The 17,273-nt window shown below is 40.4% G+C and overlaps 1 protein-coding gene across 2 annotated transcripts in view; it reads left to right on the forward strand.

The window, feature by feature from the left end:
• Nucleotides 1-17,273, forward strand: part of CMYA5 (cardiomyopathy associated 5) — an 87,697-nt gene that overhangs the window by 45,596 nt on the left and 24,828 nt on the right. The window contains exons 3-7 of one of the 2 annotated variants that reach the window (XM_028114509.2): nt 1,522-1,617; nt 3,014-3,247; nt 5,667-5,689; nt 10,080-10,198; nt 15,898-16,047. In XM_028114509.2, coding sequence (XP_027970310.1) covers nt 1,522-1,617; nt 3,014-3,247; nt 5,667-5,689; nt 10,080-10,198; nt 15,898-16,047 — 622 coding nt within the window. The remainder of the gene's footprint in view (nt 1-1,521; nt 1,618-3,013; nt 3,248-5,666; nt 5,690-10,079; nt 10,199-15,897; nt 16,048-17,273) is intronic. The other variant, XM_088023651.1, reaches the window with a different exon arrangement.

Here is a 17,273-nt window from a genome sequence, read left to right on the forward strand (position 1 = left end):
CTCAGTTGGTTAGGCGACTGCCTTCGGCTCAGGCCATGATCCTGGAGTCCCGGGATCGAGCTCCCTGCTCGGCAGGGAGTGTGCTTCTCCCTCTGACCCTCTTCCCTCTCGTGCTGTCTGTCTCTCATTCTCTCCCTCTCAAATGAATAAATAAAATCTTTAAAAAAAAAGAGGAAAATATTTCAATCAATAATTTGAAAAAAAAAAGAGTTGGTTGGCAAACTTTTAAAAATTAGAGATCAATTTAAAACGTTATAACTTGAGAATTCCCTAGCATCTTGTGAGTAGGCCATTTGTGATTATTCAGGAATTGATGGCTACGTTTATAGATCACCCAGGTCCTTACTTCTCCTCCCCTGCCATTCCCACTGTGGTGGCTTATTTTTTGTTACTTAGCTTCTTCCTTTATTCTGTCCTTCTTTCTTAGCCTTTATTGACTTCCCATTCCATGTGCTAATCATTGGGAATGAAAACAAAAAGAAGGGAAAGTGTACAGCATTGTGGGAGCACAGTGTTCTGAGAAAGGAACCTTTTGGGAGAGAGCGAAATGGTGGCGTAGGACTGGGAGGTTAGGGAAGTTGAAGTTTGGGTGACCTTCAGTAAGAGTTTTTCCAGCAATCAAGGGCACGGAGGACATTCTAAAGATAGGGAATACCACATGAAAAAGCTCGTGGGTGAGAAAGAGTTCAAGGAAAGATGGGGCTTGTGGAGAACAGGCAAGGGCTATCGAGGGAAGCCGACCCCAGGATCCTGAAGGGGCTTCCATCTGTGTAATTTCTCCATCATTCTGTGGATCGTGAACCAGGCAGCTGAAACTTTGTTATTTATGTTGTTTCTTGTTAAGTTTAGCGGGATGGATTACAGCTGGGTTGATAACTACGGCTAAGATAGCTATCATCTTCCCCCATCATCCATACATTTTCTAGTTGGCTGTCGCTTCTTGAGTGTTTTAACCCTTTCAGGGTTACTAGAACCTTTAGGTCTTTGTAGGCAGTTTTCATCATTTGGTATGCTAAACTTCTGGCCTGGTGACATTCTGATCACCTTCTCGGGGTCAGGTGATCCAGGCATATCTGAAACCGTTGGTACAACTGTGAGGAGACCATTTGGATATGTTGGACCAGCAAAAAGTCTGCAGTCTTAGAAGACAATACATAAACATCGAGGCTTTACTAAGGAGAAAGAATTCAAATCCATAGTTTACTCAAACAATATGCTTGGAACTCATCTATTCAACAAGAAGGCTTTCCTCTTGCATGAGAAACTAAACTTTCTATTGCTCTCACTCATAAACCTCCTAACTGTTCTCACTCACAAACCTCCTAATTGTTTATCATACAGAATTATCTATAGTCAGTTTAGATAAAGCAGCAAAGAAAATTTAAAGATTGATTTGTAAGTGAACATGATATAGTAAATCTCTACCAAATATACTAAATTTATAAGGAAATTAGAGCTCACTGCTTGAAGTTCTTTTCCCAGATGTCATATACTAAGCACATCTTAATTTTTTTTCTTCAGGTCCAATTAGCAGAATTTCTTGACAATTTACAAGAAAAGTCCTTGAGGATTGAAGCCTTTGTTAGTGAGATAGAATTTTTTTTTAATACCATTGAGGTAAGTTACCATATCCCTTTTACTTTGGCCTGGTTTGTTTGTGTCATCGCAAGGAAATGATTCTGGGACAGAACAATCTGAATTAGGGATTGTGTGTGCATATGTGGTTTGCCATTGTTGGTTTTGTTCCATTAAAAATGAAGGTCTCTAAAGTCTTCCATCTGTGTCATCAGTGAAACTACTTCCTTTCTAAGGATAAACGACTTGCCCTTAAAAAGATATGCCCATTTATCGGGTGCTTACTATGATAGGGCAAATGCTTTGCATGATTTATCCAATTTAATCCTTACAATAACCATACAAGACAGGTGTTATCAATACTGTTCCTGTTTTCTAGGTAAGAAACTGAGAGTTAAGTATCTTACCCAAGGTCATAGTAGGTTGAGAGCCAAAATTTGAATTGATCTGAATTCTTATTTGCTCCACCATCCTGTCCTTTACCGACTAGCTCTGCAGAAATGCTCAAAGCCACTGCCAAGTGTCCCATGCCCAGGACAAATGAGTGTCTCTCATGGTACCCCTGCCTTTAATGAGTTCATGCCCTCCTAGCTGCTGGCCCCTGCTCCCTCCGCAGTGAAGGGAGGCGGGGGGCAGTGCTCCATCCATATGCAGAGATGGCCCAGGCATCCTCACGTGGTCAGTCAGGAGTGGCGGAGGGGGCCCCGGCAGAAGGCTGGTGCACAGTTTCCCTAACACTAGGGCCGCTCTGTGTCCTAGTTCGCTTGAGAGGGGTCTGCGCAACTCCTGTTGTAGATCAGGTAACACCCGCTAATTATTTCTAGTACCCCCCCACCAAATATCTGTTGGAGTGAGAACGGCGAGGCATCTGGATTTGTCCAGGTGGGCAATACAGTTTCTCTTACTGTGGTGGAGAGTGCCCCTTCCCTGGAGAGCTTGTGGATGTAGCATCCCGTCCAGTATCCTGCTGCTCCCTTCCTCACTCTGTGATTTTCATGGAGTGGCGAAATGGCCTGAAACCCTCTCCACCTCCTCCACCATACTTCCAGCCAGGACAAATGAAGGCCAGGGACCTTCATTCACTGTGATGCCATTTTCAAGTTTTATCCTGTGCGAATATAAGTGGGCAAGTCTTCCATACAAATCTCTTGTGTGTGTGTGTTTCCTTAACTAAATCGTTCTCGATAATACTCTTATGGTGAACTTTACTGCAAAGCTAACTATGGCCAAGAGGGTTGGTGGGTTGGAAACTTAGACTGTGCCCATAATCTTTGATTCTCTTACCAGGACACCAGAGGCCAATTATTTGAAAGGGTGGTGTTTCTCTTAAGAGAAAAGAAAAGAAGAAAAGACATGAAAACAAGACTTCTTGTTTCATTCAGACTTGAGTTGTTGGGTTTTTTTTTTTTTTTTTGGCTTTGTTTTATTTGTATTTTAGGAAAACTGTAGTAAAAACGAGAAAAAGCTAGAAGAACAGAATGAGGAGATGATGAAGAAGGTTTTAGCACAGTATGACGAGAAGGCCCAGAGCTTTGAGGAAGTGAAGAAAAGGAAGATGGAGTTCCTGCATGACCAGATGGTCCACTTTCTGCAGAGCATGGACACGGCCAAGGACACCTTGGAGAGCATCGTGAGAGAAGCAGAGGAGCTTGACGAGACCGTTTTCCTGACTGTAAGCACCAGTTCAAATGGGCCCAGAACTCTGCATCTGCTATCCTTACCCAAGTCTACTTTTTAGAATTCACCTTTCAGTATTCCCCAAGATCACTTTTTTAAAGATTTTTTTATTTATTTGACAGAGAGAGAAACAGCAAGAGAGGGAACACAAGCAGGGGTAGTGGGAGAGGGAGAAGCAGGGGGAGTGGGAGAGGGAGAAGCAGACTTCCCGCCGAGCAGGGAGCCTGATGCGGGGCTCGATCCCAGGACCCTGGGACCATGACCTGAGCCGAAGGCAGACGCTTAATGACTGAGCCACCCAGGTGCCCCTTCCCCAAGATCATTTATAGTTTTGTGCGGGGTTTATATAATTCTGATACTTAATAATGATTAGGGCATGCCTGATACCTGTGGGAAAGCCCAAGAAAAATAAATCCTCAAAGTCTTTTTTTTTTTTTTAAGATTTTATTTATTTATTTGTCAGAAAGAGAGAGAGTGAGCACAAGCGGCGGGGGAGCGGCAGGCCAAGGGAGAAGCAAACTCCCCACAGAGCAGGGAGCCCCATGAGGGACTCGATCCCAGGACCCTAGGATCATGACCTGAGCCGAAGGCAGACACCTAACCGAATGAGCCACCCAGGTGCCCCAAATTCTTAAAGTCTTAACAGACAGATCTAGCTGAAGGGACCCATGGAAGTCAGGTCACAGCATCATCCATTCACTCTGTCACGCGGATTGGTCACCTTCTAAGACGGAAGGAAAGAAGCCTGAAAACCTTACTCATGCCGTGCTTTCCCTTTGGGTACCAGCCTCATCTCCCAGTGCCTGGCATCCTCACGCTGGCCTCGGGGCCTGTCATCCCCACCCCTACTCCCTCATCTGAGGTGACTTCTCAGAGGGACCATTCCCTCTGGGCTTCAGCAGGTGGCTGAGGGTAACATTCCAGTACACTTGCAGCATGCGAAAGAATGACGTAATGTGATGCCTCTTTCAGGTAAACACATCGATGTTTTTATAAGAGTCTTACTGGGGACCAGATTCCCTAATTCAAACAAATACCTTGTGGACTGAGATTCCCCTGGGTGATCCTCAAATTGTACCACAGAGGCAGCTCTTTGCTCTCCTAATTCCCTAGGACATTCAGTAAGATACTGGTTCTCCGTGGAACCAGGATTAACCAGGAGTAGTGTAGGCCAATCCCACACCTAATTGTCAAACTGGAGGAAAGCACCATCTTATGATGAGCGGGGACCTCCCTTTCAAAGTTCCCCAGTCCCCCCAGCTCTCTAGTAAAGTCTGGGGATAGAGCAAGGCAAAATGGAATAATGTTAGGCTTTTGATTTGGGCATACTTCCAGCCAGGACAAATCTGAGTGAGGTGGACATGACATCCTCAAGAGAGAATGAAAATCATTCAGCTGCTTTATGTTTAAGGCAAAGCTTTGGTCTTTTAAAATTAGGTACCTCTTGGGGTGCCTGGGTGGCTCAGTCGTTAGGCAGTCGTCTGCCTTCAGCTCAGGTCATGATCCCAGGGTTCTGGGGTGGAGTCCCACATCGGCTCCTTGCTCAGCAGGGAGCCTGCTTCTGCCGCTCCCTCTGCTCCTTCTCCCTCTGTGTCAAATAAATAAATAAAATCTTGGGACGCCTGGGTGGCTTAGTCGTTAAGTATCTGCCTTTGGCTCAGGTCATGATCCCAGGGTCCTGGGATCGAGCCCCGCATTGGGCTCCCCGCTCCGCGGGAAGCCTGCTTCTCCCTCTCCCACTCCCCCTGCTTGTGTTCCCTCTCTCGCTGTGTCTCTGTCAAATAAATAAATAAAACCTTAAAAAAAAATTAGACACCTCTCGTGAAGTATAACATTAATGAGGTTCTTTGTGTTCCCTAAGAACCTTGCCTTTGTTTGATAAGAATTTTTCTCTCTAGGACCAATTGTAAAAAAGAAAGCATTTTTTTTTTCTGCTTAGAAAAGTAATATGTATCCATTTTAGAAAATTTGGAAAATACAGAAAAGCACAGAGAAGGTGTTACCCAGAGATAACTACTGATTACATTTTAGGTATTTACCCCACATTGAACAAATGCAAGTCCTTTTTCTTGCTTTGGAGAATTCTATTCTGGAAGCTAAGCTTCCTGTTAATGAGTAGAGAGGAGCAGCGTAAGAATTCATGGCTGGCTTTGCTTATCATAGAGAGTAGAGCAGAACTGGGAACTAAAGCCCCCTCCATTCCTGCCCAGTCCCCCTACCCCTTCTGAGCGCTGATTTCCTTCCAGAAAGGGGCTGTAGCCTTCCAGAAAGAAACAGCCTCAGGGAAGCTAAAAAGTTACCTTTAGAACATGCATAATCTTAACACTCTTAGTTGGTTTCTCTTTTTGTTGTTAATTAGTCTCTCTCTTTCTCTCTCCCTCTCTCTCTCTCTCCCCTTTTCATTCCCTCATAAGTCGTTTGAGGAAATCAATGAAAGGTATATAAAACATGGCACAATGTAGTGGCGACTGAGAATAGCATGACTGTATGCTTTATTTTTAATATTTTGATGCTTTCTAGAAAATGAGCTGCCAATTAAAAAAATACATACATTTACTGAGCTACTGAATTTTCACTTTTAGACACTGTGCTTTTAAAAGCTAAACGACAGCTTTGAAAGAAAATTGCATGTGCTTTAGTTAAGTAACAATTATCATAATGTAGATTTTTAACTGCTTCCTTTAGATGTGTTCTGTATTTTCAGCCTAATCTGGACCATCTTTCTTGTCATTGCGTACAGAATACTGCGTAGATACTTCGACTTATTGGTTAAATATGAGCATTTGAAAGAATCATTTTTGCTTTGAGTAATTTTATGACTTATGTAATCTTAATGGAATGTTCCCTCATTTTCTCTTCAAAAGATAGGCATGCATTTATCTTTCTGCTCAGCTCATCTAAATGAACCTTCCTCTTTTGATTATGTTTTGTCTTTGTTGCTGTTGTTAACACTCAATCTAAGGGAAATTTGTCATTATCTTAAAAGGCAAAACACTCAACAAGAAACTAGGAAATGTTGTCTGTAAAAACACATACCATCAGATCTATATTTATCTTTTGGAGCATCTGATACTGAACTGCTCATACTGATCTGATACATTTTCCCTTTTGCCTCAGGGCAAGACCTGAGGTCCTTCCTACCAGTGGAGCCTAATTGTTCTTATCATTTTTACCCCTTTCATGTAAATTTTAAAACTATAAATTGTAAAATTATAAAACTGCGAGTTTACTTCGGTGCCACATTGCAAGAGAGCATAAAGCAAAATAAAAAATTTGTATTTGTGGTATACTAAAATATAGAAACCTGATTTATTTTATTTTATTTTTTGTTTTTTTAGATAATGAAAACTGCACAGATAAATCCTGTTTACCTTTAAAAACAATCTATTCAACAGAATATTGCTAATAAGTTTTAAGAAAAAAACTCGTTTAATATTGACATTAATCAATAAAGGTTTCATTACAGTGGCTCTCTTATAAATCAGTTACCCAGGGAAAAGTGCTGACATCTGAGTCTTACCTCTTGAGATTCCAGTTTAATTGGTCTGGGGGATGGCCTGGGCATCCTTAAAGCTTCTGAGGTGATTTTAATGGGCAGACAGGGTTGAGGACCTCTGGTTTCTAATGGTCTATCCTTTGGCTCACTGGTTCCTCATACTGGCTGCACCTGAATTACCGGTGGGGTTGGTTAAGCCAAAGTCCCTGGAGCCTCACCCCACGTCCACCAGAGGGGAACACAAGGTGGGACCAGGGCTCTGCATGTTTACCAGTCCTCATGCAGGAGTCTGAGGCACATGAGGCAGGCCCAGAAACTCAGACCCAGGCTTTGCTCCCAGTTTTCTTTATTTTTTAAAAATTATACATTTCTCTAGGTATTACTGATTTGTATTTTCAGCTAAAAAGTATATGGATTCATAGTGCCATTTCATATATACTGGACAGTGTAGATGCATTATTTGCTTATTTGTACTTCGTCTACTCATGGAACGTACTGATTGATTGGCAGGAAAATTTGGCGAATAGAAAATTGCACATGCTTTTATCTTAAAAAAATGCTGCAGCACATTTTTATTTTTCTACACCTTAGAGTATTAACTTGCTAATATGAATTGGCATTCATTTAATTCTAAATACCATTTCTTTGGTTTCATGCTTGAACTTGTTCATCCGTGTGTCATTTTTATTATTTCATTGTCCAGTTGACAATGAATTAATTTCTGCTAAAGCTGCATGCCACCTAAAGGAGAGTACACTTGGGATAACCATTATTTTTCTGTGAAGAAAAAAGACAGCAAAATTTGGAATTTGGGATTTAACGAAAGCCCTTTTAGACATGCGTGTGCACATGCACGCGCGCGCGCGCACGCACGCACGCACGCACACACACACACACACACACACACACACACACACAAGTGGTGAAGCTTGATTGTTTCACCAAAAAGAAGGTTTTATGTCCTCAAGACAACTTCTGCCTCACAGTCTCAGTTTTATTGGTGTTTCTTTCCATGAGAAGAGCTTATTATCTAGTTCGGTTTTTTTTTTTTTTTTTTTACCTTGTTTTCTTCCCCTCCCTTCGTATTATATCTCTAAAGGCAGTGCTTGTCTATTAAATGATTTTTCTCAACACTGAAAATGCTTAAATTAAGGAATGCTGTCAAGCATATTTAGACTCAATATTTGCATATTTTGAAAAACACATTTGCTTAGAAAATGCTGGGCTGTTAAAAAGGTGCATTTTTTTTTCTCGTGTTATAATAATGAAAAAGAAGGAGAGTTCCAACCATTATAGGACCTGCTTTTAAAAAGATGTTCACTTGCCCTTTCATACACTGATGTTAAAATTGAACAGATTAGTGCGTAAGGGAAGACTCAAACATTTTATTTGTGGTATCTACAAGCAGAACTTTTGTGTTTCAGAAAGTCTCCCATCTAGTCAGTGATGTGCATTGACTAGGCTTAGTATATGTAACAGTCAGCATTGTTCGTTAATTCAGAACCTATCATCTCCACCCTCTGAGCCACCACCAAAGCCTTCCTTTAGGTCCGTGGTGTCTTCCCTCACCTAGAGCATTGTGGGCTTCTCCCAGCAGATCTCACTACACCTCTGGTCTGCATATTTGCTCTGATCCTTTCTCAGACTCTTGCCAGAATATTCTCACCTTGTGAAGACACTTCTGTGGCTCTCCTTGCCTTACAAGATAAAATGGAAATGCTTGGTGGACATGAAAGGCTCTTCACAGTCAAGCCACAAACCTCCCTTTCATTTGTTCTCTGTCTCCATTCCCCAGTTCACAAGGCAGCCCCTGGGCCCCTCTGGCCCTCAGACTTGCTGCACCCTCTCACAGCTCCATGCCTTGATTCACGCCATTTTTCTGTCTGCAACACCCTTCCTTCCTTTCCTGCCTCAGGCACTCCTACTCATTCTTTAAGACACAGCCCAAGTGTCACCTCTCTTTGATGCCCCTACTGGACCCATCTCTCCCAAATCAGATGATAGTGAGGCTTATTATTCCTAACACTAGTAAGTATAGTAGACACTCCTTAAATATTTCAGTTATATTTTATAATCTTTTCTCCTCATATTGATGAAAACATTTTACCAGACCTGAGATCCTGATAATCTCACCCAAGTGAAACTGTCCTTTACTCATTCAAAATTTGTTAAATGCCTGTTGTGTGCCAGGTAACACAGTACAATACGGTGGTGAACAAAACAAAGTCCTCTCCTGAATGAGATTATATTCTGGGGAAGTAGAAAGACAAAAACAAATAGGTTGTGATAAGTTTGAGGAAGTGAAATTTAACAGAATAAAGGGTATTAGGGACACATAGTGCTGTGTGAGTAGCGTACTCAGAGCTGGCCTCTCCGAGGAGCTGACATTTGAACAGAGATCTAGGTTAAGTGAGGAAGGAGCCATACAATATTTAGAAGAAGAAAGTTCCAACAGCAAGTACAAAGGCTTGGAGGTGGATCTGTGCCGCCCAAACCAAAAAGTCCATGCTAACGAAGCTGATGGAGTTCCTCAAAGCTGGCTTAATTGCTGGAATATAATTCTAGTCCCCTGTGAGCCAGGTGCATAGAGGAGAGCTCCTAACCAAATTTTAGGCCCCTCATGCTGAAGTGAAATGCTTTTGCAATCTCTCCTTCCCTTTTTACCTCTTTGTTTTGTTTTAAAGCCCGGTTTGCTCCTGGATACAAATGTTAAGTGTTAGCATCCCTCCTAAGAGGGTCATGAGTATATAAAGGCTGCTGACTTATAAACTGTGGTGTGTTTAGTCTTTCAAGAATTTATAGACTTTATCCTCCTTCATTGCTGTATCCCCAGTACCCAGAGCAGTGCCTGGCACATAGTAGGTGAACATAGTTTTTGAAAGACTAAATAACTAGAAGCGTAATTGGAAGGGTTGGGAACAGCAAGGACATCAAAGAGTGTGTGAATTCCCCGACAGGTTCACAACCTTTATATCCTTCAGGAAACAAAGAAAAAAAGAATCGTTACAATTATAGTAATTTTTAGGACTAACTTTACAGATGCAAAATTGAGACTGTATAATTTGATGGCATCTAATCGGATCTGAGACTAGAGGCATGGAATTTCTAATATTAACCAGTTACACCAAAGAATCCTAAGAATAAATAGATTTTAGACCTATCTTTCTGGACTTCAAAACAGTTTAACTCCTTTTTGGATACAGTGCCTCACAAAACCCACCACCACCACTACCACCACCAACAACCACCTCATTTTAAGCCATTGTTTCTAGCTTTCACTCTGTATGTTAATAATTTCTTGACTTACGCAGAAATGTTTTCCCCCCGATAGGTTGCTTTCTGCAATGGAGAGCACTGCTTCTTTAGAGAAAATGCCTGCTGCGTTTTCACTTTTTGAACATTATGATGACAGCTCAGCAAGAAGTGACCAGATGTTAAAACAAGTGGCTGGTAGGAATTTTAAGATATGAATTCCCTCGATGAAATTTGGCAGTGTTTCCTTGTTTGTTTTGTAAAGTTTTTAAATTGAAGTATAGTTGACAATGTTATATTAGTCTCAGGTGTACAACGTAATGATTCAACAATTCTATACTGTAAGCTGTGCTCACCAGGGTAAGTGGAGTTACCATCTGTCATCATACAGCGTTATTACAATGTTATTGACCCTGTCCCCTACGCTGTACTTCTCATCTCCGTGACTTACTGATTTTATAACTGGAAGTCTCTACCTCTTAATCCCCTTCACCTGTTTCACCCACCCCTCAAGCCCCCTCCCCTCTGGCAACCACCAATTTGTTCTCTGTATTTATGATTCTGTTTCTGTTTGTGTTTGCTTGTTCGCTTGTTCTGTTTTTTAGATTCCACACATAAGTGAAATCATATGGTATTTGTCTTTTTCTGACTTATTTCATTTAGCATAATACCTCCTAGGTCCATCCATGTTGATGCAAATGGAAAGATTTTGCTTGTGCCCAGTGGTGGAATTCCTGGATTATATGGTATTTCTGTTTTTGATTTTTTGAGGAACCTCCATACTGTTTTCCACAGTGGCTGCACCCACTTACATTCCCACCGACAGTGCACTCCAATATCTACACTCTCCACATTCTCGCCAATATTTGTTTTTTCTCTTTCCTTTTTGATACTAGCCATTCTGACAGGTGTAAGGTGATGTCTTGTTCTGGTTTTGATTTGCATTTCCCTGTTGATGAATGATGTTGAGCATCTTTTCATGTATCTGTTGGCCATCTGGATGTCTTCTTTGGAAAAACTATTCATGTCCTCTGCTCATTTTTTAATTGAATGATTTGTGTTTTTTGATGTTGAATTGTTGTAAGTGCTTTATATGTTTTGGATATTAACGCCTTAGATACATCATTTGCAAATATCTTCTCCCATTCTGCAGATTGCCTATTTGTTTTATTACTTGTTTCCATCACTGGGCAAAGGCTTTTTATTTTGGTATAATCCCAGTAGTTTATTTTTGCTTTTGTTTCCCTTGTAAAGTTTTTGTATGTAAGGAGCTATAACCGGAAAAAACTCTTAGTTGTAAAAATTTAAAGCTAGATTCTGAATCAAAGCATAAGACTAGCATACCATTTCAGTTATAATCTGCATTTCCATTTGAAGCTCTGTGACTGTCCTGGGATATCGAGGAGATAGGAGGAGGTAGCAATGCAACAAAAGGGTCCCATCTTTTTTCTCTCTTTGTAAAATAGGATTTCTCTCTCTGTCTTCGAGAGATTGTTTGTTTCGTACCAGCAGTCAGATATAGAAGGAAAAATAAATCAAATATTTTCATATGTGTTGAACAGATTTTTCTTTATGAGTGGTTTTTCCCTCTTCAGCTGAGTCCACCCTCCACCCCCCACCCCCCCACCCCCCCCCCGCTTTTTTCATACTAAACAGATTAGCTTAGAGAACTAACAACTCAGCATCATGCTCTGTGGCCAGGAGCCTCCTACTCAGCTGTCAGAAGCATCCTGCCGGCTCTTCAAAATATTTTTTAAAGTGCTATTTTAACAAACAAGACAATGAAACTTATTTAGATTTCTCAAAAGCTGCTGTGTTTCAGTGAAGTTATCAAGTTTCACTTACTGTAAAATGTACTCAGATATCTTCCTTAAAAGATACTATATTCTTTCCAAACCACCCTAAAGACGGCTGCTATTTTTACATCGACAATTAATTTTCATTCCTGTAGGAAGAATTTTAGTTTGGTAAAAGGCTTTTCAGGGGTCTTTTAAAAAAGACCCCCAAAACCCACCAACCTTATAGAAAGTGAAAAATTCAGTCATTTATCATAAGAGATTTTCTCTATAAATATGTTAAAACCAAAGGGTGTTTTTTGTAATGTCTTTAAATCGAGAGGTGATTGGAAACTAAGAAATTCTGATTAACAGAGTAGGTTGTTTGCTTCTAAGGGATTCATTGTATGCTGCTGTTCATTTAGAAGGATATTCTTTTGAATATCTGACCGACAAAAGGAGAGGACATTTTATATATTTAAGAGGACACAGAATTAAATTGTCACAAAGTGTTAATGATTCATTCAGAAAGCGGGTGCTTGGGACTCCCGGGAGTTCCGAGCCGTTTATAGGGAGACTGATTTCTGTGAGGCAAAGCCGCACATGGTATGGCTGCTTCATGGGATTGGAGCCCGGGGGTGTTGACTTATTGCTAAATAGTTTCTGTTCATTTTTGACCGGTGATGGTCAAATATATAAAAATATATATAAAATATATAAAAAAATATCTCAGATATAAAATCCTCACTGGGTACCTGAAAAGTTAATCCGATCACTGCCTAAACCAATCAGAAATTCTAAGGAAAGGATGTGACTTTTCTGCTGAGGCACGGAACAGCCCCTAGCATCTATTTCACACGCATATGCCGCTGGGCGCTGGGGACACTGCAGCATATCTTTTGATCCAATCTCGCGACAAGCCTAGGAGGTAGGTTTTGTTATTCCCATCTGACAGGTGAGGAAACAGAGGGAACAGAAAAATGTCTCCTATAATGCTCTAGATATACAGCTACTTGTGCCGTGTGGGGGGTGGGGTGGGGAGCAGTTTGGCCTCAGGGTCTCTGCACTTGAACCACTGCCCCACCACAGAGAGGCAGAGTGCCTTGCCCTGAAAGGAGGGATAACCAGAGATTAGTAACATCCAAGGCTTCCTTGACTCTGGCTCCTAGGGACTTTTTTTTTTTTTTTTTTTAATTGTGGTAAAATACACATAACATAAATTTACCATCTTAACCACTTTGAGGTGTATAGTTCAGTAGTGTTAAGTGTATTCACATTCTCGCACAACCATCACCAGTATCCATCTCCCAAATTCTTTTCATCCTGCAAAACTGAAACTCTGTACCTGTTGAACAACACCTCCCCATTCCCCCCGGCTCCCCAGCCTCCGGCAACCACCATTCCACTTCCTGTCTCTATGAATTTAACTACTCTCTGTCCCTCCTGTAAGTGGAGTCATACGGTATTTGTCTCTTTGTGACTGATTCATTTCACTTAGCATCACGTCCTCAAGGTTCATGCACGTTGTGGCATGCGTCACAATGTCCTTCCTTTGCTTTTCTGTTTTTTCCCTCCCTTTTCAAGGCTGAATAATATCTTATTGTATGTCTATACTGCATTTTGTTTATCTGTTCACCCACTGATATCTACTTGGGTTGCTTCCACATTCTGGCTGTTGTGAATCATGCTGCTCTTCTGGGAACAGCTAGATGGAGTGGAAATCTATGTGGCCACACAGGAGCTAAAGTCCAAGTTGATCTGATGCTTACCTGAGTGTGACAGCTCTTTATGGGCACACGTCATCAGGTAGAGGAAATCCATGGTGTGATTTCTCTGTCCAATTCCTTAGCCTCCCATAAAGAAGCCTTAAAATCCCATTTTGTATTTTTTTGGCATTACTCCTTTGCAAGTTTATTCCTATAGAAGTGTAAACAGAGTTGCTAACATATGAAATCTGAGTCCCTGATATCCTGCCACACAGGAACTGTAAATCTAGCCATTATCGTTGGATTGCATCTATGGAATATTCTTATTCTCCTTTTAATTTTAGAATACTTTGAAAAGTAAAAATGTTTCCTGTTTTTGAAAAGAGATGTTTTAACTGGGGGGAATTTTGAGGGAAGGAGCACATGAGGTACAAAATCATTCCTAGCCCACATGCTTTGCTTAATTCCCTACAACCACTTCTTTCTTAAAATTTGGTGATTTGTTGGGGGAGTAAATATCCCCTTTTAAGTTTGTTAAGCTACCTAAGAGAGAGAGAGAGATTTTTGAAAACATGTTGCCATTTTTAAAAGCAGATATAGCTCAATGTAAAATTCATAGGAAAAAAGAAAGGGAGATTTTCATCATTCATGCCTCAAGGAGTTTGGCACCGTTTCAAAGACGATTGACAATAGTTGAAGCATTCTGCCTGGCTCTTCAGTAAACCTGGGCAGCATGAAAATTTACTGAACTACATTTATCTGGGTGGACTCCTTTAGAATGTGACACTGATATCCTGCCGGGAAGACAAATAGGAAAGTTAAAGACAGTGTGAGGGTCTCTGAACCATTATCATTCATTGGGGAGGTGCTCTGACAGGCAAGCTTCTGAGGTTATTGAGCAGCCGGCTCAGCATGTCTTCCCTCTGCAGTCCCTCTGTGATTTACCAGATGATGGATCCCCAGTTCAACTCCCATCTTCACGGGCTTCCTGCCTTCTCTCCATTTTCTGTGCTCCTTCCAAAGCCGTTTTGCCTTTTGAAACTTTAGCACTGTTTGTGTGTCAGACAATCTGCTAAGCACTTAACGTACATATGCTGCTTACAAGAAACCTGGGAGGAAATGGCATTATTATTATTATTATTGTTTTCCCATTTCAAAGATGGGGAAACTGAGGCTAAGCTAACACAGCTAGTAAGTGGGGGATCTGGCATTTAACCTCAGACTGGTGTCTCTGCTTTGAAGCCTATGAACTTGACCACTCTCTTATCCTGCTTTTCATTAACTCTGTATTTCCTTAGCTCCTTATCGAATCTTTTCAATTTGCCTCTTTTTGTTCCATTCTTTAGATGCATTTTTTCTTTTTTCTTTTTTTTTACCTTCTTGTTGAAATAACCTTTGTTTTCTTTTCCTTCAGTGTTGACTTTTCATAAAGTAATCTCATAAAATTTGGCCCATAGTATTTCAGTAAGCTTATCTCTCAGGAAATGTTGACTGGAAAAAATAACCACAAAAGCAAATTTAAAAGCATGACATCTTTTCAACTATAGGAATAACCTTTTCCTCTAATTTGTAAAATATGTTCAATCCTTTTGTATCTCAAAAATTTTGGAAGAGAGTTGCATAAGAACTTGATTTATGGCGTTGTATGTACAATTAAGGTTCAATATGCATAAACTTTAAAAATCTCTATGAAAACACTTGAGAATATTGTCTGAATTTAAAATTCAGAAAAATAGAGTTATATTAGATATCTAAACCTTACCTTTGCATCAGTTAATAGGGTACTTTTTCTCTTATGTAGTTTTTATATTTTGTTTAATTTTTTAAAAATGTGTTGGTAGAGTCATGTTAAAAAGAGAAAGTGGCATAGTAATTTCAGAAAGTGTATTTTGATATTTTTTATTCATACCAGTCTTTTTTCAGCTTTGATGATGTAGCAAATGGATCTGAAAGGGTTTTATTTGTCTCTGTTCTGGATATAGACCCTATTTATGTAGAAGGAAACAACAGTGGTTATGTAGCAAAGCAACTCGTTTTCATTTGGAAAGAAAACCAAATCATTTGATGCATCTTCTTGCCTGTATATAAGTTTGTTACTCTGAATATAGGACTACAGAAGATTATTATCAAGTGATGACAGTTTGGGATCTATGTTTATTTCTCTGTGTCTATAGGCACGTCTATACAAATGCATAAAAAACATTTTGGAGGGACATACACTCAAATGTCACAGTGGTTGCCTTCAGTGAATATGCTTGGGTGGGTGTTGTTGAGAACAAGGGAGCCCTTCCACATTTACTCCATGTATTTCTGTATTGTTTGAAGTTTTTTCAACGAGCTTAAGTGACTTGAGCATAATGAAAAAGAATCAATGAGTAAAAAGCATTAGCAATAATCAATCTTGCTTTTATTCCAGTTCCACAGCCTCCTAGATTAGAACCTCAGGAGGCAAATTCTGCCACCAGCACCACAATTGCAGTTTATTGGAGCATGAACAAGGAAGATGTCATTGATTCATTCCAGGTTTACTGCATGGAGGAGCCACAGGATGACCAAGAAATAAATGGTAGGATTGCTAACACAAATACAGATGCATGTCAACATTTCTGTAACTTAATATGAAGTATTTAAAGATATCCATATTATGACTCATTCCACAAAGCATTTATAGCACATATAAAAACAACAACAAACCAACAACCATATAAGCAAACATAAAACACATAAGCAGAAATTGGAAATCAGAATCAAGGAAAAGAAAATGCATACATATCATAAGGGTCAACATGAATATTGTAATTGAGATTCAGATTTGGCTTTGAGCTCTCAGGATAACAGGAGCAGCTAAGATATTCTCATTTCCAGAAAGGAGCACTTCAGGGAGAACAAGTCTCCATCAGTGCTTGAGTCTAAAAGAAAGTATAATACGTACCAATTTGCAGAAGAGAAATGAGCTGTATACAAGACAGTGTCCTCCAAAATAACTTTTTTTTTAAGATTTTATTTATTTATTGGACAGAGAGATAGAGAGCACAAGTAGGCCAAACAGCAGGCAGAGGGAGAGGGAGAAGCAGGCTCACCGCTGAGCAGGAAGCTGGATGCAGGCCTCGATCCCAGGACTCTGGGATCATGACCAGAGCCGAAGGCAGCCGTCCAACCGACTGATCCACCCAGGCGCCCCCCTCCAAAATAATTTTAACGCAAATGCAGTATTGGATGTCATGGCTGGCGGTTTCTCAGATCCACCTTGATAAAAGCTGCAAACAAACCATAAGGGTTAATTCAGGGTTCACAATTCTCAAGGCATGGGCCTCAGTATGTGTAGTCTCCTTGTGTCTCCAATTCATATGCAGATAGAAGTGAAAGTGATTAGTAGGGTGAATGTATGACACATATTTAGTTGAGCCTCTGTAAATATCTCTCTGTTCAGTAGGACTTCTAATGAGACCTAGAAGCCAAACACTTGGAGTTTGTACTTCCTGATGAATCAGAGCTGGTGTGCTGGCATTTTATATTGCTTGTTGAAGACAAACCCACATATTTTGGAAACCTGATGAGCATGTGACAGGATGGACATGGCATTACAAAACTCAGGAGCCCAATTTGTCATGAGGAACAAATTATAATATAGTTCGCTGTTACCAAGATTTAAGTCTTTTGAGATGTCATATGATACTTATTTAAATTAGGAAAAGGTAAAAAAAAAAAAAAGCAACCATAGGCATAGTGTAAAGTTGGCTAAGTTTGTCTATTAAGGACTGCTTATTTTCCTGGCGATGTGATCATATATCT

Source organism: Eumetopias jubatus, unplaced genomic scaffold (assembly GCF_037043125.1).
Source record: "Eumetopias jubatus isolate StellerSeaLion01/CBP00866 unplaced genomic scaffold, mEumJub1_p1.0 scaffold_5, whole genome shotgun sequence".
Taxonomy (NCBI): Eukaryota; Metazoa; Chordata; class Mammalia; order Carnivora; family Otariidae; genus Eumetopias; species Eumetopias jubatus.